This window comes from Protopterus annectens, chromosome 2.part1 (assembly GCF_019279795.1).
Source record: "Protopterus annectens isolate FY-2018-M chromosome 2.part1, PAN1.0, whole genome shotgun sequence".
Taxonomy (NCBI): domain Eukaryota; kingdom Metazoa; phylum Chordata; order Ceratodontiformes; family Protopteridae; genus Protopterus; species Protopterus annectens.
Genome location: NC_056729.1, coordinates 1,995,484,991 through 1,995,509,994, shown reverse-complemented (window position 1 = coordinate 1,995,509,994; position 25,004 = coordinate 1,995,484,991). Strand labels below are relative to the sequence as shown.

At 39.0% G+C, this 25,004-nt stretch overlaps 1 protein-coding gene across 1 annotated transcript in view; it reads right to left on the bottom strand.

The window, feature by feature from the left end:
- Positions 1-25,004, bottom strand: part of COL21A1 (collagen type XXI alpha 1 chain) — a 4,597,064-nt gene that overhangs the window by 332,977 nt on the left and 4,239,083 nt on the right. Inside the window, exon 28 of the mRNA XM_044063368.1 lies at positions 11,319-11,510. Coding sequence (XP_043919303.1) covers positions 11,319-11,510 — 192 coding nt within the window. The remainder of the gene's footprint in view (positions 1-11,318; positions 11,511-25,004) is intronic.

Below are 25,004 nucleotides of genomic sequence, written 5' to 3'. Positions count from 1 at the left end.
TCCCTAACACATACATAGGTGTTTTACATACATGACAATTCTTGACAAGTTGAATGGAGTTGATGCAACTGGAATTAAAGAATAATGATGGCATATTACTGAATTTCAGCAATTTCATTATAAAAATAAACACTCCAGAAGTAAATAAGAAGATATAAATGGTACTAGGTTTCTGAGGCTGTTTATTTTTCTCCTTTATAAAAATCTGCAGTTTTACAAAAGATAATTGTTAACTGCAGTTAAGTGAAAAAGATGCAATTTATTAGCCAACATATGTTGAGTATATATTTAACTGCTTATTTGTTTGAAGCTAAATGCTGGATTATTCTATGTGTGTGCAGTTTATAATGAAAAGTTGATTTTGAAGACTTCCTGCTAGCAAAGAAATAAGGTATATCAAAAGATGAAAGCAGAAATAATAAACAATAGTAAATGCACAAAACTCAAAATTCAAATATATCTTATTGTATATACATGCATTCCTTATCTCTTACTTTATCTTCTTCCTTTTTTCAACGTCTTGGTTTCCCCTCCTTCTACCACTATGTCCTGTTAGACCTTCTTCATACAGCATATATTATTGTAAAATGTATGTATTGTGATTTACAGCAACAATGTTTCTATTTGCATACTTTCTATTCTTTTGTTTCATGATTAGTATCTTTTAGATCATATGGTCTGACACTCAACTTCTGTCTAAACTTTCTGACCTCAATCCCTCTACCTCATCAATCAACTGATTCTCTAAATACCTCTGCGGAAGGCAACAATCCATCCGCTGGCAAACTGTCCTCTCTCCAGCCCTCCCTATTAGCACCGGTGTCCCCCAATGTTCTATTATGGGCTCCCTCCTGTTCAATATATTCACCAACAAACTTCACTCTGCTACATGCTGACAACTCCACTCTCATTTCAGCTTCCCATAGCATTCCAAAACTCCTTGCTCTCACTCAACAAACTTTCTTCTCTGTCAAAACCTGGCTCTCTGACAACCAACTAAAACTAAACCCCCAAAAAACAAGCTCCTTTTCTTCTTCCCTAAATCACTGGCACAACACAAACCCTCATTCTCTATCACCTCCCTCAATAACACCATTATCAAACCCGATCCATATACCAAACTGCTAGGAGTAATTATTGACAATGAATTAAAATTCAATATCCACATCAATCAATGTATAAAAAAGACCCAACAGAAACTTGGCCTTCTCTATTGCAACTAGAAATTCCTACATCTTCCTCTAAACCCTCCCTAGCTCAGTCCTTCCTTCAACTCAATCTTCTTTATGCAGCTTGTTATAGTATTGGGATCTCAAGCAATGTTGGGACATCAGCTTACAGAAATCTTCTCTGAGCAGCATGTATGAACAATCTTTTATGTGAATGCCAGTGACATAAAACGCTGCATGGAAATACAATGCCTGGCTAAAAGAGCATCAGCCAAGATAAGATACTGCTTATGAATAATTCCTCTCTTTATTAAGGCATAATTATTAATATAAATAAAGATTTATGTTGAAAATAATTCCTCTAATAATCAAATGTCAGACAGATGCAAACTAGCTATAAGACTTTGCAGTGGGTTTTTTAGAATTGTTAGCTTAGCTACTTGTTAGGAAAAAAATAGAACAGAAAGGTCACAGCAGCCTGAAACAAAGGTCACACACTGACACACACTGATGTATTGTAACAGCAGGAGTGGCTCTTCTATTAGAAGTTGTATAAAACATGTATTAATCAGTACTTTTCTATTTCTATCAAAACATTCCTAAACTACACGTGTAAAAAATGCAAATAACGTAAAATACATGATTTGTAAAATGTACATATATGCCATAAACATAAAAGAATCAGGAAATGTATATTATTCTATTTCATACATCATCTATAGAACGAATGACAGGAGCAGATGTTGTGCCTTGCATATACATGCTGCAAAGCTGCAGATTTTATATGAAGTTTTTATTAAGCTTTTGTATTGTACTACTTTGTAAGTTGCAAATTTTCATTAATTCTGAATTATTCAACAGTAGCAATAATGTAAACTGCAACTGTAACAATAATAAATACTCTTTCTTGTTAGAAATGTTATAATAAGGCAATTAAGCAGTAAGAACATATGATGACAAAGCAAACTGAAGCAAGAAATGATTACACTGTACTTGTGACAAAAAAGGAAAACTTGTATAGCAGTTCTATAAAAAATAGTCTGTTGTAGCCCTTTTAAAATAACTTGTAAAATAGTTGCTTGACCAACTTATGACACAATGTATATCTAAAGAGGCAGGACACATTTGTCAAGAACTGTATAAAAGCTCTGTACTCACTGATGTATGTTGTCAGTCAGTCAGTCACTAAACCAATTCAGATACATGATTTGTCAGTCAGATACATGATCAGTCAGTTAATCAGCCAAATTAGCTAGTCAAAGAATAATAAAAACTGTACTGACCCTGGGATGCCTTGCTTTGCTGATCATTTATTTTTCTTGTTCTTCTAACTGCTTGTATTTTTCCAGAGTCAGTACAGTTTGTATTATTCCTTGACTAGCTAATTTATTCAAACAACCATTCTTACCAAACTAGAGCAAACCTATAACAAAATCACCAGAGTTGCCTCCAACCTCCCTCACAAATCCCATTGTTGCCTTGCCCTTAATAAAATCCAATGGCCAGAATTATCTAATCAGTTACTTTTACCCCAACTTCATATTGCACACTCTATTTTGAATGATCCCTATTTCTGCCCCACTATCTCTAATCTTGTCTCCTACTATAACCCTCTTTGCCATCTCCATACCACAAGCAAACACTTCCTTGATATTTACAAACCCAATAAAAATACTGGCAAGTTCCTCTATAAACGCTCTGTTGCTCACACCTGGAACTCTCTCCCCATAACATAAGAAGCATTCACCAAAAGTACCTGTTTAAAAAAGAACTCAAACTCTTTCTTCTAATGACATAATCCTGTCCATGTGAAACACCCATTTGATCCTAATTAACCTCCTTTCCAACTTATCCCTTCTCTTTCTACTCTTCTATATTGCAACTGACTCTCTAACTCCTCTCATTTAACTATCTTCATCTTTAACTCCTACTTACTGCTACTGACTATCACATTACCACTGTCCAGTCTTTACGTACTTACTACTCTCTGTTTAATGGCATACACTAAAGAAATATACCTATGGGCAATATTTTTGCAACCAGCCAAGCAATACTTTTGGATTGTTTACTACTGTCTGTTATGCTGTCCTGTAAATGTAACTATTTTCTCAATTATTATAATACTTTGAATTTTTTCTTTAATTTTTCAACTATTGTATAAATGTGTAATGTGTAATCTTAATGGAGCTTTTCTCCTCAGGTCTCCACTGAAAATGGGCCCTTGGCTCAGATGGACTAATCCGGTTAACAAATGTCAATAAATAAATACAATAAATAAAATAAACTTTAGCTTAGTCATTTTATGCATGCCCTGTTGCTATGTTTGGGCTATGGCTGAAATGAGTGAACTTTATGATTCTATGATCATTCCACTGCATTCATCAGCAGAACTAAATAAGTAGGCAAATATCATCGGTATAATGCTAAAGTCATTGATTCTGAAGGGCAGGCATAAAATATTTCAAAGGATTTACTGAAACATACACAGGACATTTGTGTGAATGTTAATACATTTTACTAAAACTAATTTCAATACATTAACATCTGACATTTTTGACCTATGCAAAGGAAAATGTTTACTTTTTTACTTATAACTGTGTGGAATTGTTAGTATGAAGAATAAAATGGCACTCAGCTTTTCTTTTCTTAGCTTGATATTCTGATTAGACTTGCAGGTTGGAAAATAAACTGGTTGTATGAATCTGTGCTGTTGTAAGACACTGCTAGAAGTAGGTGCTGACTAAATAGAACAGGGAAAGAATGCACAAAGTGGTTAATAGCAGCAAGTATACACACACAAAAAAAAGGGGGGGGGGACGCAGATGGTCCAGATGGGTTCTCGCATGACTAATGTAAACTAGCAGGGGAGCAGTTTAAAAAACATATAGAAACTTTGTTTAATGGAATACTATAAAAGGGGATGTTGCCAAAACCTATTTGATAGATGGAGATGGTAGTATTAGATAAGGGGATGGAGGATCCAGCAAACTATATACTGTTTTCATTATGAATCAGTGATTCCAAAATAATGAATAGTATTTATATGGCTAGACTGGATGCCGTCTTACCAAAACTGATCTTTTAGTGGGTTTCTTGAAAGGTAGGCAATCTACGGATCACTGGACCTTGTTATTAAATGCTGTGATTTGATGTGTGGCAGAGGAGATATAGGAAGCAGGACTTCTGCTTATGAACATGCTGAAGACTTTCATTTCTATAAACTGGGAATTTATGTTGAAAATTCTACAGCAAGAGGCTGTGCAGACTTTTAAGGCTTTGTAAATGTTTAAATCTGGTAAACAGGAATGTCTCGGACAAGGTGAGCGTTAAGAGAGAAACAAGACAAGGCTTTCCTGTATATCAAGGGATTCAAAGTCTAGTTGTAGACAAATTAGCCCAGAAGATAAATAGGTTGATAGACAACTGAGGAGCCAAGGGGAAAAGAAGTAGTCTAAATATGTTCAATAATGACTGTATGTTATTGTTGGAAGAAGAATGGATGTTGCCTAATGCACTAAACTGAACAGTTTGAAATGTTGGGCAGAAAATCAGGTTTAGGGTACAACCCCAAGAAGTCATTTGTAATAGATGTAAGGAAGGGAGTCAAAATCCAGAATGTTTGCTGTGGTCAGGGGGAGGGGATAATTATCTAGGAGTTAGGGTTTACCCTACTGAGGAGGAAATAAAATGCATACTGGCAAGTGAGTGATATGATGAAACATGATGAAAGGGAGGGTATAGTTAATAAGAGTAATAGTAAGGGTAATACCACTACTGATTTATTTATTATGACATATGCAGTTAAAGCATTCAACAGTATGATTGGGGGAGATATAAAAAGGTATGTGATAGGTTTGTTTGGCAAAAAATAATTAGGACTGGAAAGGAAAGAATGAGAGTTAGGAAGGTCATGAAGAATGGGAGATCTACATTTAGGAGGCATGCAGAGGCAGTAAATGTGGTGCAAAGATTGCAGATCATAGAGAGTGAGAGGATTAGGGGGAAAATTTGGGAAGATAATGTTATATTAGGTGAAATATATTCCAGGTGATCAGAGTTAGAGCTGAAGGAGGTTTTGAAGGTGACAGTAAGACTGACTGGACCAACAGGGAGTATAATTAGGAAGTGATAAGTGAGTGAGAGCAATAAGTGTTTATAAATTCATTAGAGTGGAAAAAGAAAGAGCTATGATAAGTGGAACAATTGCACAAAGGGGGTGGGGACAATTCAGTACATTTGTACATATAAGCACAACTTTTGATCTGAGGAAGGAGGACTGATATTTATTAAGAAGAGCAGTCAAAAATAGTTGTGGGAAAGAAGGAGAGTAGTACAGATACAGTGCAGAAAGCAGGAGTAAAAGGGTATGCATAGGGGATCAGCAGAAGAGGTAATTGATTGGTGGTACAGGACTCCAAAAAAGTTTAGGATAGAAAAGTCAACGAGAGAATCCAGAGTGTTGGAGATGTGATGGAAAAAGGCTGTAGATAGTTTCCACATGTGGTGAGGGTTGTAAAGTAATACAAAAAAAGAGTAGCAAGGTATGAAATAAATATGATGTAGAGTATAAAAAGAAGGTTAAGGAGGGATAGTTATTATGCTTATTTGGAGTAGTTGAAGGCTGGGGGGGGGGGTGAGGAGAGAAGAAAGGAGAGAAATGCTCTTAAGGGTAGGTCGGCTGAAACAAGAAATGGTTCAATCGTGAAATTCAGGGGATGCTGGGGCCATAGGATCATAGAAACTACAAGGAAAATAAATCTGAAGATCACATGCATCTTGACAAACACCATGAGAAAAAAAATCATGTCAGACCAGGGATAAATTTGCAGGTACCCTAAATACAGTCATCAAGGTTACTCTTGAAGGGGGCAAGCATGTTACCCTGCTTAACATGCCAGGGCAATCTGTATCAGATATGGGGCAACTGCTGAGTAACAAAACTATCCCAACAATGTGTTTTATTTATATGTTGGTGGAGGTTCAAATCTGTTGAGTTTGGGTAAAGAAGACAGGACATTAGATACCACAGACAGCTAGAAGAAAGGGTAATAGAAATTGGATCAAAAGGTTAAATGAAAAATGGTAAGCAGTATGCAAATAAAAACAGTAAATGGAAAGATAGGACAGTTGGCAAAGCAAACCATGTTAGGTCATTGTCATAATATGAAGGTTGGGCCAAACTCAAATGAAATGCTATTAATATAAGATTATAGTTTTATGTGGGATGAGTTTGAACATGGTTGTGGGTTGATCAGCTTTAATGTATAATGAAATTCTAATCTGTATAGGTGGACTTTTATTGGCAAAAGAATAACTGGAATTCTTGAGTTCAGCTCAATGAAGATGTGTATGTTTTTCACTAAAATTTATTTAAATAAATAAAAAGGTGATGACGAAACAGATGGTTTTGGTCCACTTTATAAATCTGTCTTACCTGCAATGGTTTTTGAGAAAGACCCATTGCAGTTAATGGGAAGTCCAGCAGCATAAGGGCCCAAATGCTAATTGGCCAAGAGTAATCCTGAATGTCAGCCATGACTGTCTGACAACATTCTATTAAAGATAAGTGCAAATGGTCTTTTTTTACCATTGCTCTGTTATTATTATGCTCTCATCCATACCTCTCGTCCTCTTAGAGCAAGAAATCTGGACAAAGCCACAAATAGCCGGGGAGGGGGGGCAAAGGCCCAAAAATATGGACACTTTTTAAAGATTGCTCTTACAAACTTAAAAAAGTTGATAAACTAACAGCTTTTGCATTAGCATGACTTTTCTGAAGCACATTAAGTCAAACTGAAAAGTCTTCCATTATTTTCTGACTTTAGTCCTCAATGATTTGCCAGAAAATCATAATTTTATGAGAAGTAGACCAGAAATATGAGGCAAAAATCTGGACATTCTGTGAAAATCTGGACAGCTGAAAGGTATGTCCTCATCCTGTAAAGTAGACTTTCTTATTGTAACGTGCATAGTTTTTGCTTTACTTACTTCAGTGGAGTTATATTTATTAAGTTTAATAAATTGGTGTTGGTATTTTCTGTATGCTGAGCAACTGTCCAATTGCATCCTATTCTACATCATCCAGGAATGCCTTCTGATGATGCAGTAGAGGGGCAAAACAGTTTGTGGTGGGCTGGCATGTTTTCTGTAGTCTGCAGAAGATTTTATTACAAAGTAACCGGAATGCAGCACATTCAGTTACTTAGTTAGATAATAAATAAAAAAAAAAAATGCAGCTGTATTCAAATGAATGGTAACAAAAATGAGGGATAATATTCTTGGTAAGGTAGATAGTGCTTGGCATACAGTGTACTACAACAGATTATAACAATAATAATAAATCATTGTCTACCAATGGATTGAGTGATCACCTTTAGGGAGAAAACCACGGATGTGTGAATCACCTCAATGACAAGCCTACAGTATACTGAGTTTGCATGTTATACCGCAAGGAATGAATGGTTCTAGACTGAATATAGAAATGATTTAGAACATTAACAGCAGCTGTCAGTCATAGTTGGAAGTCAGAGTGTTAACTGATAAAATAAAGGGGGTCAATGAAAAAGTATGGCTAGATATTAGCTCATCAGGATTCTTTTACATTAGATAATTAATACAAAACAGATGTGCTAAATGTATTGGCAACACCAAACACCAAACTTTATATAACGTTGTTTGAAACTATGTAATTCAGTATTTTGTGCAGTATCTTTTTTTTCTTCCAAAATCTCTTTATTTCAATTTTCTTTTTTCAAATAATAACAACAATACGGTAACTCAAAAACACAAATAAACAATACAAATACCTATCTAAAGAAAACGAACAACAATCTCGTTCTGAGAAAATTATACATATATATATATATATATATATATATATATATATATATATATATATATACACACACACACAATATATTACAAGAAGTCACTACATCGTCAAGTAAAGTATGAGAATTCTTATGTTCATTTGGTCTCATAAGGGATAGTTAGAATGGGGATAGTCTATATATAAAGTAAAAATAGAAATTTAACCATTTATTTGTATGTTTAGGGAAAATATCTAGTTACACATATACTAAGAAAAGGGGGAAGATGCAAGAAAGACTGGTTATACTACATTCATTTCTTATTTAAAGGTTAGCTTTTCATGACAATCTGTAGGCGGCAAATTTTATTTGTCAAGAATTATATCTAGCAAGTAACCCCAATATTTTTGGTAATAGCGCTTGTTTTTTGTTTTTGAATAAATTAATTTGTGAAATGAGATATATTTGATAGCAAGATTGCTAAGATTTTCCCATGTAATTGGTGACATGACATTCCAATTCTTTGTAATAAAGAATTTAATAAGGGCACACATCGTAATAAAGACATATTTTAATATTTTTGGGAGTTGATTGATATTAATGTACAATATAGCTGTCTCCCAAGTAAGGGTTGATTTTTCATATCCCATCTTCTCTAATCTTACTCTCAAGGAACACCATAAGTTGTGTATCTTAGTACAGTTCCACATGACATGTAAAATAGCTGCTTGATCTGGACAATGGGGACATATAGGCAAAAAGTTAAGATTGAATTTATTTAATTTAGATAAGGTATAATATAGATTGTTATTTACCATAATTTGTGTATATAACAGCTTCTTGAAAGGAATGAATCTGATTGTATTTTCAATGGCTAGTTTCTTATTTTCTTCAGTCAGTGATTGATTTTTCGTTTGCCAATAGTTTGCAAATAATAAAGAATTCTGATGTTTTGCACTCATTACAATTTTATAAGTCCTAGAAATTGTTTTCCCTTTAATCGCAAGATTTTCAAGTATTAATTTAACTAAATCTATGTTCTGTAAGTCAGTGTGTATTTGTGAGAATTTAGCATTTATAAGATGATGAAGTTGGTTAAGGATAATAATATATTTCATAGGAAGTTTGAGTTCAAGTCTCATTTGCCCCGTGTTAGAGTCTTTCCATTGGTATATATCCCATATTGTGTAATCTTTTATCAGGGGGTAGTTTGTTAGATTTACTGGTTTATTATTCATTAGTAAATTAGGATTTAGGTGTAACGGTTGTATAAGGGCAAAAGCGTCAGCTAATTGCAATGATTTAAATAGTTTCTGTGTTGTATGAATCATGATTTTAATTAGTGGGCATAAATTCTTCGTGTATATGCTAGCCTGGTTTAAATTCAAGAATGGTAAGGATTTGATATTACAGCCAAGGGATTTCATCTGTTCATACCAGATTTTGGTCCACTGGGGTGTCCAAGTATTTATATATGAGTCATAGTTTATTATTTGTATTAGTCTGTATACAGTAATGATACTATAGTAAAGCTTAAAATCAGGTAATGCCAATCCCCCCTTAACTTTGGCGAGTACAAGTTTTGCATATTTAATTCTGGTAGATTTGGGATACCATAAGAATCTTGATTTAGCTTTTTCCATGGCAAGGAAGAAGTTTTGGGGAATATTTGAAAAAATAGCATTTAATTGAAAGAGTATTCTTGGTAGAAAATTCATCTTGACAACACTAGCTTTTGACAGTAGAGACATATTAATGTTCTTCCATCTATCCATATCTTTTTGAATACTAGTCCATATAGTTAGTATGTTATTGTTTATAATATCTTTGAAGTCTGAAGTAAATATTATTCCTAAATATTTTATCTGGTAATTTATTTTGATCTCACTCATAGGAAAGTACAATTCTTTATGCCCTACAGGATTGAGGGGAAATATGTGTGACTTGTTTAAATTTAAATTATAATTTGAAGCTACCGAGAACTCATCAATAACTTTAAGTATTTTTGGGAGGTCAGTAGTGACTTAAATATATACTTCCAACTCCCCACTTCTGTTCAGTATCTTATTCTCCATAAAGCCCCTATGCAGCAAAATATCAACACATTTATTTCTGTAGAGAGCATCAGTGTGCATTAATAATTATTCAGGTTATTGATGAAAGCATATATTCTCTTTTGAAGTTAAAAAGGGAATAAATATTTTTAACACATTCCTTAACCTGATGAAAGTGATGGTATGCTGGTGGTACACAGTAGAACAGGAAGGATTTTTTTTTAATAATTTCACAGCTGCATCCAGATATCTGTTTTGAAGATATCTAGTGCACATTTCCCACAATAATAAACAATGTAATGCACCTTTATGTGCATCCTGTCCATTCTTCAGATGAGTATACCTGGTACCCAGAATTCAATAAAAATGCTGTTATCTTAATCACTAACAAATTTTTCTTCCACTTACTCTAGTTCAACTAGTCAGTCATAATGTTTCCAACCTTAGTCTATGTTATCCCTGACATTTTTCCTTTAATTCACTCCAGCTCAGCCACTGGGTCATGATGTTACCAACTTCAGCTTTAATCAGTGTTATGGTCCAAGCAGGCATGAACTAACCATTATAAGATGCCCATTTGAGTCCATCTAGTGCTCACCTAACCACCCCCCAAACTGTTACACATTTGACATGTTTCAAAGCTCCATAACCTCCCCTGTGAAAATAACCTGAGGAATCCTGTAGAACCATCTGTTTACCATGTGCGACATATAAGCATATAGTTAATGAAAAAGACAGGTTGAACATTCTTTTGAGAAAACAAAAAACAAACTAGAACTATAAATAAAACTAATAAACGCCGAAATCTGTAAGGACAATCTGAGGCATGTCAACCATATACAGAACACTTTTATTAAACCTTTTGAGCGCTTTCATCTCAAAAAGTGAGACTTCATCAGAAAATTCTTCTGAGAAACACCATGATGTCTCATTGCCATACAGATTGAGAGCCATCACTACAAACTCCAATCTCTGTTTGAATCTAGTCATGGCAGAAGTCAGCCATTCCTTCCATAAGGGAGGAAAGGTACCAAACTGTGTTTAATCCAACATTATCGATGGCCCTTGTTGTTTGTCTGGCTTGTTCTAAGGCAAGATGCTAAACTTTGCAAAAGTAGGAAATCTGCCTCTCTGCTGGCAGATTGATAAAGCATTGCTAACACATGACAATATTACTGAGGTATGCTATTAGCTATCAATTAAGCAAACACAACCATTTTATATGTATATCTATAAAATAGCAGTAGTTTTTTTTTTTTTTCAAAAATGGCTCAATGAAAGCTTACCTTTCATTCCAGGCTGACCTGGAAATCCAGGAAAACCAATGATCCCTGACCGTCCATCTCTTCCTGGTAAACCTGGAAATCCTCTTGGGCCTGGTTCACCTGCTGTTCCTGGTGGCCCTGGAGATCCTGGTTGTGAGTGACACTTTTCACAGCCTTGCATTCTTCCATTCTGTAGCAAATGTGAAACCTGACCTGAAGAGAAAAATAAGAAGGAAATTAACTAGTGATACTATCCTTGCAAGTACCAGCTGCATTAATAAATATTGCACCTGTGCACATGCAGTTTATGCAGACCCTTGTCACATTTAATTATTCTCTGGCATCTGTTTAATTAATTACTTTATTTTATTTTTGCCCTTTGATAACTGAGAAAGTCAGACTGAGCCAATGGCCCATTTTCAGAGGAAGCCTGGGGAGAAAAGCTTCACAACTGATTCAAAAACATTTAAACAGTGGTTGAGTAACTACATACAAGGGGAGAAAGCCCCGCAATAGATTAAATATTTTACAATGAGTTGGGGAGAAAGGCTCCACAAAAAACACACACAAAAACATTTTACAGTAGCTGAACAGTAATTATCTACAAGGGGGAAAAATCCCAACAGATAAAAAAAACAGATTGAAATACATTTACAGAGATATTAAGAATACAGTATGTATTGCAACTAGTAAGACACTGCAGAAGTGGATAGCCTATGTCAAGAAAACTAATACAGAGTTATTCAAAATATTGACTATATTTCTAATAATAAAATACACTGTCACCACTTTACTTTCTTAAACCTCTCCAGGCCAAGCTGGCACCGTCTTTTCTATATTGTCCATACATGAAATATCAAGTTTACATCATATACCAGTGACAATTCTAAATAACTACCTCTAGCAATGCTATTGGTAGTTCTCTTAGTTCCATTTGATGACAATACAGGTAAATGAATAATGATTTACCTCTAGCTCATGCAAGAAATTAGTCTTAAAACGGAGAGTATTCTACAGCTGTGGCACACATACTGGCCGGGATTCAGAAAGGCTTATTGTGAGGTTGAGGCCTAATGTGGCTGTCTTCCTTTGCAGGAAGTCTGTTAGATTCTTAGACCACCCTACCACTGAGGTTTTCTGAGAGTAGGGACCTAAATGCAGAAGACAGTCTTGTTGACAGAGCTGCATAATAATGCTGTAGTCTTGGGGAGATGCTAATGGGAATCTGCTTCCCCCAGAAGTTGAGAATTAATTGATAGAGTCACTTTCTAGTGTAAAATTAAAGTGATAGAGGAAAAGTGACCTCGATAAAAATATGGAGGACACCGATTCACTCTTATTGGAGTACTCAAAGTGAATGTAAGTTCAGTGAAGACATGTACGTGTGTGTGTGTGTGTGTGTGTGTGTGTGCGTGTGTCCTGTGTGTATGCATGCATGTGCTGAATGGGTATTTTCATAACTAGATGGGGACTGTTTATTGATGGAATGATATGTGTAGCTATGTTTGTTTGTGTGCATGTGGGTGTGTGTGTGGGCATGAGTATATCTGTGTGTTACTGTAGGAAGGTTTCTTTGACAATGTAGTGCATGGGCCACTAAGGAGAAAGTACAGTTGTGTAAGTAAACTTACCATAACAGTTGATGACTGAATGATCACTGCTGCAGTAGCCTTGGGTCTATATCACGAAATTGAACTTCCAAAATGTCGAACACTATAAGTTCGAACTTGGAAGATCGAATTTGGATAACATTGAAACTTCAAAACAGCAAAATTTTTCCTAGGGAACAAATTTGTTGTTCTGAAAAACACACACATAACACAATCACCTCAAACACCTTCAAAACCTACACTAAACCTAACATACACCACTATCTATGCACTATCCTTAACCCAGCCCTAACCCTAAAGTCCGTCACTATCGCACACTTACCTGACCCACGCCCTAACCCTAAAGTCCGTCACTATCGCACACTTACCTGACCTGTGCCCTAACCCTAAAGTTCGCCACTATTGCACACTTACCTGACGCGCGCCTTAACCCTAAAGTCCGTCATTACCTGTTTGTACACTTACCTTGACCTGGTCCAAAAATGCCGAAGCCGCAGAAACGGCCAACCAAATTCTTTCCCTGGGAAAGAATTCGGGTTTTCACGGCTTCGACATTCTCACCTTTCGAACGACAAAGTTTGGCCTTCCAGGTATTCGGCGTTCTTAACATTCGATTTTGCGATAGGAACCCATAGCCTTAACTGTAAAACTGTATGGGTTATATTCTGCCAAGGTTATAACAGCCGCCCAGCTTCCAAAGCCCCAGAGCATCTTACACACACACACACACACACACACACACACACACACACACACACACACACAATCCATGACAAAACATACTGAAACAAAAATAAGGGGGTAGTGGCTACTGCAGCATTGATCATTTGAACATCTACTGTTACGCTTACCCCAGGATTCAGCAAGCTCTGCACGGTGTGCAAGAATAGTGCAAGAGCTGCTGCACTCAATATGGCCACTGAGTGATCCAGGATAGAGCTCCCGGCACATGCATGAGCACTCCTACACTATTCCTGCACAGAAACAGCTCCTGTATGCAAATTACCCCATCTGCTGGTGAAAACCATGAAAATTAGGTGAATTAGTGATCCAGAAAGCAGGCAGGCGTCCGTGCAGGAATAGTGTAGACTGCAGAAATGTATTCAGCTAGTAGCTGAACACATTTCTGCAAACTACAAAATGGAGGCATGACAGCTCGTACAAAAGCATGTATTATAAGGGTTAGGCATGCTAATGGCCAAATATATGGCCATTGGCATGAAAAATAGAAGAAATATTATAAAATTATAACTTTTTTTTTTTGGCCAATTCTGTCCGTTTAAGCATAGGGCAGCGGTACGCCAATGGGATCAGGCTGAAAATACCAAAAAAGGGTGAAATAAGCCTTTATCACACAATTCATGATTTTGCCATTATAGTCAAAGGCATGCATATGTAAGCAATACTAGGGAATAGTGGTTGCTAAGGGGGAAGGCTCAGTGTGAGTGTAGTTACTAGGAATTAGCAGTCAGTTCTATGCAAATGAGGGGAGTTATACTGAATCACAGGTTGGAGTGGACAATTTCTAAGTGTCAGACTGTACCTAACTGTGTAGGTGCTCTAACACCATTGTGTAGACAGGAGGAGCAAGGAACAAGAAAAGGGTGTGTGCCATGCTTGCTGGAAGCACACTGGAGCCCTGTTGCCTGGTGTCTGCTTAGCTAACCACAGCTAGGAGAGTGGGTGTGTCTGAGGCTGTGTACTCATACTCCATGAACTGAAGAGAGTGTGCACGTGCAAGGGAATGACAAATCTTGCTGTTTATACTACCAACAGGCTAGAAGAGGAAGGGTAGAAGGAAAAGGCAAAGCAAGTATCAGAACAAGGGAAATGCTGTACAAACCAACAATATGGGAGTCTGCAACCCACAATTGGCCAATGAAAGCACTTGAATAATACAGCTGACATGTGGCTGCAGAGCTAAAGATGAGAGAAAATGTAAAATAGAATTAAAGGGAAAAAGCACAAAATAAAGGTGAACGTTACAGGGTGGACAGGGACATATGTCAGCAAATTGTGGAGCTGTGCCAGCATCGCCTCACATCCAGAACAAACAGAGGGGAACCCATCCCAGTGGATACTAAGGTATGTGTAGCCTTAAGAATATTAGCTACAGGTACTGTCCAAACACCTACTGGGGATATCATGGAGGTGTCACAGGCATCTGCATCTAGAGTACTCCAACAGTTCCTGGATGCCATGCTGCCACATGTTCATGAACACATCCACTTCCATAACACCTGTGAGGAATTCACCAGCAATATGTGTCTCCTCCACCATGTAGCTTAATACCCGCAGGCACTGGGTGTCATACACCACACGCACATCCACATCAAAGCACCACCCGGTGAGTGGGGTAGGGTCTACATCAACCACAAGTGCTTGCCTTCCATCAACTGCCAGGTTGTGTGCGATGCCCAGGACATTATCATGCAAGTGTGTGCTGGCAGCCCTGGAAGCTATCATGACTCCCACATGTGGAATCCCTCACAGCTGTATCAGGGTTTTGCCAGGGGGGACATCCCAATTGGCCATCTAGTGGGGAATGCTGGCTACGCACTGGAGCTGTGACTGATGACACCCATCAGAAATGCACACACCCCCAAAAAAGAATGCCATAATGAGGCACATGCACAAACCAGGATCATTATAGAGTGTGAGTTTGGGATGCACAAGTCACGGTTCCACTGCCTTGACATATCTGGTGAAGCCTTGTAGTATTCTCCAGCTACATGTGGACAAATGTTCACAGTATGTGCCATGCTACACAGTATGATCCTGTGGAAACAACCGCAGCAGGAACAACACGGGAAGGGGACACACAGCCCACCACCATTGCCAAGGTCACCACAGGCACAGAGGGACTTGGAGGAGGAACTTCCTGAGCCTGCCCCTAGAGGCAGATAGAGACGTGCCCAGTATGCCTATGCCTTGGCAAAGAGCCAACACATAGCACATACACGGAAACTGTAGGGACCCAGGGACTGATACCTCTCTCTGACTCGCACATACAGTAGAAGGGATGCCAAACATGACACTACTTGTACTTTACCTTGTATAGGGAGTGTACTGCATGCATTCTACATAGTCAGCCCTCCAGCACCATCCTCAATACCACCCAGGCACAAGGTATGTCATCCTTACTATCAATTACTGAATGGAGTACTATATTCTGATAGTCATATTTATCCTATGGATGCAAGGGAATCGGTCGGCCAAATGGGATAGCAGCAGATAGCGGACAGCTATATGGGACAGCATGAAATCCATAACCAATACTGGTGTTCCCATACTAGGCAGTAGTACTCAGGGTGACAACCCCCACTGCAGTACATGTGGTGACTCGACTAACTGTGGGTGTCCACATGTCACACACATGGATGTCAATGAGCGTTCCCATTCCCATCCTCCAGCCTCAACCAGCAGGACAGGTGTAGATGACCGGAAATAAAGGTCGGACAAAGCTCCCCAAATGCTGGCAATGGTGAACAGCCCCCCTACAGACCTACACAGACATACCACAACAGGTCTGGCAGTTGCAGTATAGTTCTGAAGAATAAGATGTCTAAAACTGAAATGTATGCCATTACAATCTAACTTGAGTACTCCACTGATATGCCTCCAATCAGCAAGATAGGGCACAATAAATGGAAGGAAACAGAGTTATAACTGAAATACCAGTGCAGTCAGTGCAAATGTGGAAAGTTGTCAAGTGTGCCCCCCCAACCCCATGTATAAATGGCAGTAACATGTAAGTTTGTAGAGTGATATCAGTGGAGCACAGATTGGCTGAGCTGTCCCAATCAACATGATAATTAGTGTATGCCCACTATTGCAGGGGTCAGTGTGCCAATCTTTTGTGAGTGTTTAATATTGTCTGGAAGTGGACAGCATGTAGGCCTGGATGTTGTGTCTCAGTGGCCTAGGTACAGTACTGTTTGACAGGGCCATGTTCCAACAACTGCAGTGCCAAACAATCTGCTTCTCAGCTACACCTTTGTTACCAGTTGTACACACTCACTGTCCAGATGTCAATATGTGTTACTGTCAGAAAGCCGGACCAGCTATGAACAGGAGTCCATACACAGAAACAGTACACAGGTGGAAGAACTCTACGCAGTACCTAGAAAGTAACTATGAACTGCACACACCTTTGGAATTAAATATAGAGGTTAGCATCACATTAGTTGTCTGTCTAATATGGAATACTGGTTGTCTGCCCAATCACTGGTAGCCCACATAAACCACAGTTATAAAGTAATGACACACTGCTGATGTCCACATACAAGGAAGGAGAAGGAGAAGGCCCCAGTCATATCTGTGAGTCAGGTGCCATAAGCTTCCATATCACACATGCACTCAGTCCACCCCCCCCCCCACACACACACACAACAGCCACAGGTATTTCATCAGTCATATCCTTGCTGTTGGGAATGATGTCAGAATCAGCACGTGTCTTTTATGGAATACACACAGGATGCAGCATGCTGACATGGCATCCCATGCAGGTGTGTCTCTAGCTGTAGGCAGCACCCTGCACACATCCAGACTGATGCATCACTATGAACTAGAAAGATTGCCAGGAACACCTCACCCACTTGCCCATGTCACCTCAGGGAAGTCCACTGGCTTGCAGCCTGGTAATGTATGAGTGACATAATGCAGTGGCCTGCATCACTCTCATGTGGCCTACAGGCCTCTGGCAAATGCCCATGGCTCACCCATATTGTCATAATATGCTTCACCCATAGTGCCATCATACGGAATGTCATAGGGTCCTAACTAAAAACATAACACATTAAGCAGAAAACAAATGCAAGGCCATGCTGACAAATGCTAGTAGCATGCCTTTCCATGTCCTAGTGCAAGAATTGTGGACCAAGACATAAATACTGCTGTGATAAAGGTCAAACTATAGAAATACATCTGAGATATTGCTACTATACTGTTGGGAAAAGGATAGAATTATGGGGGGGGGGGCATAAATGCACGGATACCATGGAGTGTGTGAAGTCTAAAACTCAAATATCTGCTCATACTTCCCCCTGACAGCAAACCCATGAATGCATAACCATAAACCTGCTTCTAAACCACAATGTGAAGGGAAATCCACCAGATATATGAGTCCTGCATTTGGATAACCTGACCAAATCTGTACAGCTGAGAGGTATGTCCACAACAGGATATGGCCATTCATTTAAGTTGAGAAATGTACAAGAAGGGGATCCCCAGCCAGCTTAGCACCAAGGTGCTGGACACTTTATACAGACCCATCACTCAGTTGTCTGCAGCCACCCCTCCACAATGGCAGGATTGTGCCACAATGTCTAGTCTTCTCCTCACAATTTTGGTCTCTGCTGCATTGCTCTTGTATTTCCCTAGTATCTGTCAGTATTTGATGACACAATACATTACACTGTAAAACAGTACATATGTCCAAAAGTGTATGCTAAAACAGAACATGTTAGACAAGCAACACAGACAGTAATAGGAAATGTAGTTACACGGGTCTACCTGAAAACGCCGACAATGCAGAACGCCAACAACGAGAACACCGACACCGGAAGATCGACAACGGAGAAGACTGAAAGTTGAGTATCCCGATGCTGAGAACACCGACATGTTAAGGTAAGTGTGCGATAGGGATGGACGTTAGGGTCAGGGTGTGGGTAAGGTAAGTGTGCGATAGTGACGGAGTTTAGGTTTAGGGGCGGGTTAAGTGAGTTAGGGTTAGGGTGTGGGTAAGGTAAGTGTGTGATAGTGATGGACTTGAGGGTTAGGGGCAGATTAAGTGAGTTAGGATTAGGGTGCGGGTAAGGTAAGTGTGTGAAAGTGACGGACCTTAGGGTTAGGGTTTGGGTTAAGGTTAGTGCATAGATAGTTGTGTTTGTAAGGTTTAGTGTAGGTTTGTAAGGTTTTTGGTGTGCTTGTGTTGTGTGTGTGTTTTTTGGGAAAGGTATTTGTTTTGTTGTTTGTCGGGATTTTGGTTTGTTGGGCATGTGAAGTTTCGTGTTTTTGAACTTTTTTTTTCTGGTGTTTTCGTGTTGGTTATCTCGTTGTCGGTGCTCTGCGTTGTCGGTGTTTTCAGGTAGACCCAGTTAGACACATTATCCCCCCATGTTTGGACTAACTGTGTCTCCATATTGGCAACCTATCTACAGATATCCTGAAAAAATAGCTTAATAGGTGTAGCTGTAGCACACAAAACCATGGATTGGAGTACAACTCTCCCTGGAATGGATTCCGACAAGCAATATAGAAGGTCATACTGGGCATACTCCTACACTTAACAGAAATAAAGCCCATGTCTGACACCACAGTGGACCATAGATACCTGTTATCTACAGATGTCTGTGCACACACACCAAAATGTAAACTGATTGGCAGGGCCGGTGTTAGCATTTTGGGGGCCCCCAGCAAATGTCAAGTTAGGGGGCACCCTGAGCACTTCTTGTCTAAGTATCACCCTGTCACTACCAGACTTCCTAGCCATCCTTTTAGCTCATGCTGCAAACTTTTAGGAGTAGTATACACAGTCTGGCCTGTAGCTACCATGCTCTTACATTACAACAAGCTTATGTACCACAGTATGTTGACCCTTCTCACAAAGGGACATTCACAGTTATTGTCATTTAGATGTAACAAGGATACATTATAACTGTATACTGCTGAACTTAGGTGAAATTATGTCCTAGGGCACTGCCTACTGTTTTAGCACCCCCCCCCCCCAAAACACACATACATCCTGCAGTGCTCCCCTTTGTTTCTCCCATCTTGGGTTACCCACACCATGCAAGTTACTTTTTCTTCCATTTCTCATATTTTACTTTTCTCTTCAGCTTTTTCAAGAAGCCATGACTTTATATATGATCGAAGTGCTTTTAGGTCTTTTTTTTTTTTTTGCACAACTTTTTCATCCAATGACGGCTTGAAGAAAAATTATGATTAAAGAAAGAAATGTGATGTTGCTGTTCAGCTTTAATTTTCTTTGTATCCTTTCAACATACCTTTCCTCACCAAGGCAGCACAGTGATAACCATTTAGGAAATAACTCAAGCCACTCTCCCAGAAGCCTAGAATGCAGTTTAAAGCATTTCCCAAATGTTTAATCCAACAGTAACCTAACCAAAATTCATGAGTAAGAAAAAGAATTGCAGTCTTACTTTTTTATTTCAGTGAAGACTTATTTCAGTGAAGACATAAATTATGCCAAGGCTTAATGTTCAAAGCTGACAAAATTGTAGCTCACAATAAACTAACAAGCCAGTTTGTTGTGAGGATACACAGATCCTGTCTTGGAATACTGCATGCCTCTCTAATCCCCCCAAAAATACAGTCACTGCCTATGCATTCCTCTGGTGTTAGATTGGGATGAAAGCAAAGGTTTAAATGGCCACAGTCATGTATTTCAAGTGATTGCTTCAATACATATACGTAGCATGCCTCCTCACTACTCAACCCTAACCCCCAAAGACAGCCACCTGTATACATGCCTGATGTGTGATTGTGAGGAAAGTGGGTGCGGATGATAGCAGAGGCCATTATCAGTTTTATCCTAACAAAGTCATATCACAGGCCTGTTCAGGTTAAAGAGCATAATCAGAAAATTAAATAATTTTTGTCTCCTCATTTTTGCCCAACCAGAAACAGCTTTTGTGGGGCCCCCACACAGTCAAGGATGAATAAGGGACCCCCTCTGTATCCATTTATACAGTCTGGGGAGTGAGGGGCCACCAGATTCCTAGAAGATCCAAGTGTCTGAATGTTCTCTGATATATTTTATGCCTTACTTTTAAAATATAATTACTTTTTAGCTGCATTTTTTACTGATACCCAGCAGAGAAATGTGTGTGTCCCTGCATTATTGGACGTGTGCACTGATACAAATCAGTGATATTGTTTTATACACACACACTCAAGCATAAGTCACAACAATACTAGTTTTGTACTTACTTCAGCAAATAACAATACATTGTGCAAAACTGGTACTGCCACATCAGATTAGTGACTGCTGTTTAGCAGTCACCAAACAGCAGGAGTAAGTCACTTCATCTCATTGAGGGGTAAATGAATACTTGTCACTGTCCCTGATTTCACAGATATTCCTTGATTTTGCCTCATAATGTTGCTCTGTCCTTCATAAAAATATAAATAAATAAAAAGTTTTATTTATAGGCAAATCATTTAATATTATAGACAGTAAATCCAGACATCATAGTTTTATACTTCTTACTGTCCAAAAATGCATGTAGATGCAAAATGTGCTATTCTAGTAACTTTTTAAGTAGATTAGTGCAATATTTAAAATGCGATCCTTATTTGAGCCTTTATTCTGCTATTATTTTTGCCAATGAGCAGAATTCTTCAGTATAGACATTGAGAGTTGCAGTATCTGGTGTTCTGGCAGCATTTAGTACACTCCCTGAAAGAGAAACCAGCCCTGAAGATCAGAAGCATCAGCTCTTCTGAAACTCTATGGTGTGCACTGAAATCAGTCACTCGGGCTCCTGATCTCTCTCTAGCTCTAACTTTATTCATGTTTAGTATCAGCTTTATCCTAACAGGGTCATATCACAGCCCGGTTCAGATTAAACAGTACAAGCAAAAATGAATTACATTTTTTTATCCTCATTTTTCCCCAACCAACAGCAGCTTTTGTGGGTCCCCCCCCTCACACACAGTCAGGGATGACTAATGGGCCCCCCTGCAGCCACAGGTATTGTAGGTACCTACAGCTAGCTATGTTGTTAGTTTTAGTGGAGAGGATGTCTATCAGCAGGGTTTAACTAAGCCAGGGGCATTATGTCAGTGGCAAAACATTTAATGGAATTGTGAAGCCTGTTACTTGACAAAACACTGTTACTATAACTAAAGATCTTTGACTTTTGAAGGAGATAAAAATAAGAGTTATCCCCCCTCCATTTATTAAGCATACAAAATTGCTGTACTAGCTTTTGTTGGTTTAACAGACATGTTAAAAAATATATAAGACAACTTGCTGTGGTTGGGGGCCCCCCAGCAACTGCAGGGTTCGCTGGTGCCTAAAGCTGGCTATGCTGATTGGTCACACACACACACACACACACACACACACATACACACTGGGCAGGAAAACCCACAGCCAGCTGTAGGTGGCAGATATGTGGTAAGTCCATATCTGTTTTGTGTGATACGCACACATATCTAAGGCCAACATACTACAATAATTCAAACATACACACACACACACAGATGGGGAAGAGAGACACAAACAGTGAGAGAGACAGTACCATTAAGAAGCCTTTCCCACCCAGTACAGGTCCTATAGTTCCACATTACACTATCTGCTGATGTTATGTCATCTTAGATGTATCTTTGGACAAGCTTCAAATGTATAAGTTCAATAGCGCATGTGGTGAGTCCATAACTTGCTAAAGCAAATAAGTAGATAGGTAGGGTTTTGAATCTTGGTCCTGGCAAGTGTGTGTGCGTGTGAAGGAATTGCTGTTTTACTCCATCCCCACCCAGTACACGTCCCATTACCCAATATTAGAACCTGTGCTGCAGTCAGTCACTGCACAAATTCTTTTTGTTAGTCCTCAGCCCTATATGCTCTGTTGTGCTTGTGATAAATGTGTAACAGTAGAGTACCACTAACTATTTATGTAGCAAACCTAACCACAGTCCAGTCAAATGGAAAGGTGTGTCTGTTTGTGTGTGTGTTCGTAACTGAATGATTTTGAGGCCATTCCCACTCACTCCTTTTTATACTGCCCTCTGTTATTACTGCTGCTGATGTCATTCACTGTTAAGGATATCTTTCGGCAAGTCTTGAACATGTAAGCTTCATGGCGTGTCTGATAAATGCATAATAATATAGTGCAGTAAACTAGTTAGGTAGGAGTTCTAATCTCAGTCCTGGTAAATATAAAATGAGTGCGTTTGTGTGAGAGTGTCTGTAGTTATAGAGACATGATTTTGAGCCCATTGGCACTTACTACACTTCCCTTTCCCCTCCTTTATCACTGCTGCTGTCATTCACCTTTAAAGATATCTTTGGACAGCACTCAACTATGTAAGCATTGTAGCGCATCTGATAAATGCGTAATGCTGTGGAGCAGTAAGCTAATTAGAAGGGGTTTGAAGCTTGGTCCTGGCAAGTGTGTGTGTTTATATGTGGTTGTGTCATTAACATTGTGATCCATATCCATTGGGGGTAAATTCTGCTACACTTTTGTGTGGTCCACCCACCAAACTACCAAATGTCCACTGTACAGGGCCACTTTTGTGGTAGCTGTGGACACTCTTCAGTCCGATAACCTGTTTGTCATGTGATATTACTACAGAACAATATGGAGTCCAAAACAGGATATGTGACTCTTGTAGTCCTGTGATACATTTCCACACTCAGGAATCATAGGCAAACGCACTCATCTATTCATTAATCCCTATGTCACTAAGTGGTCTGCAAACAGGCTCACAGATGGATATCACATTGTGAAAGCAGTGAACTACATGTCAGACTGCAAAACAGTCATGAGTGGCGTCAGACTGCCAAACAGTCATGTGTGGAGTACCACAGATTTCTGCCATGTGTCCAGTCTTGTGTGTTGTGTGTGGCTCTGATATACAGCCTAACAGGAATGAACTGTGGTTAACAATGTTTGTAGACAATTGCTATTTAGGGGGTCTGTTTACATCCCCGCATTATGTTAACATCCTGCATAAAGTTGCTACTGACACCTCCACATGTTGTCAGAACACTGGCCTTAGTCTCAATGTCAAGAAATGTGTACTAATCCCCTGTTGAATCAATGTGTTGTCCACAAATGACCACATTGGTGGTAGTCCAATGGAGACAGATGTCCTCATAGGAGGTCTGTGAACACAGCTTGACAGCAACCTCTCTTCTGACCACCACACTGCCACTGTGGACAGAAAGTCCTTCCATGTGGCACACTGCATAACTAAGGGTGTGTCATCCAGGAATGAAGATGTCAATGTCTCCCTCTGCTCTCCGCTCATTAGGCCAATCAGCAGATCCAGTGGCCCATTTGTCATGTAACTCAGTAGACACCTTCAACAACTGGGTAGGCTGCAAGTGTTTCTGACAAGTATGACCCTAGGCATGAAACAACTGTCTGATATGGAAAGGGTCCAAAACCTCCGGGTGTTCCCAGTCACATCTTGGCAACTTACAGGCAATCCCTGCTTGACTGACAATGCCATGTCTGCCCAGCTGTGTTACAAATGCCACCGTTAGGAAAAGTACAGTTTTGTACCTACCATAAATGTAGATGTGTTTTGAGATTCCTTGCTGCAGTCCTGACAATTATGGTCCGCCCGCCCCAACCTAGTCCCCGAATACAATGAGTAGCCGGTCATGGCTCATGGCGCTTAGACTGACGCCAGTACGCCAGGCATGACCGACGCCATTTGACTGATCATTTCTTCAGTCTTTTCTCAAAAGACCCGCAACCCAAAGTAAAAAAAACAAAAAAAAACAAAACCTAAAACATGTACAATATAATATATATAATATATATAAAATATAAGCATGTAAAACTCACCTACACAACCACCCTGAAACAGGGGAAGGAGGAGGGAGGCATGATTGGGAAGAAGGGAATCCCTAAACATCTACATTTTGTACACACTGTAAAACTATTCCTCTTCCCTTGCTGCAGTCAGTGCAATTGGGTAGAATCCCAAAGCAGAGGAGGTAAGTGGAGCAAATTAGCAGGAGGCAGGCAGGAGCTGACAACATGCCTTGTAAACATAAAGTAAGCAAACCAGTGCAGTTCTTAGAGTAGGCAGGTGATAATGCCTATAGATCCAAGTAGCTTTTTGAACTGAAGTAGCTGCCACCCCAATAGAAGTTGCTTGCAATTGAAGTAGCAGTGAAGTGGAAGTGGCAGAGGCCCAGTGCAGAACCTCTGATCCCATGAAAGGACAAAAATGAGATGAACAATCCATGATGCAAAAAATGTTCAAACAGAAATAGTTTGTTTTGACTTAAAGCAAAAGAACACTAAACAAAAGAGAATTGAAAAAATCTGAGACTGCCTAAAAACACTTAAAATCTTGCCTGTGTACATCAAAAGTGTGCAAATCTAAA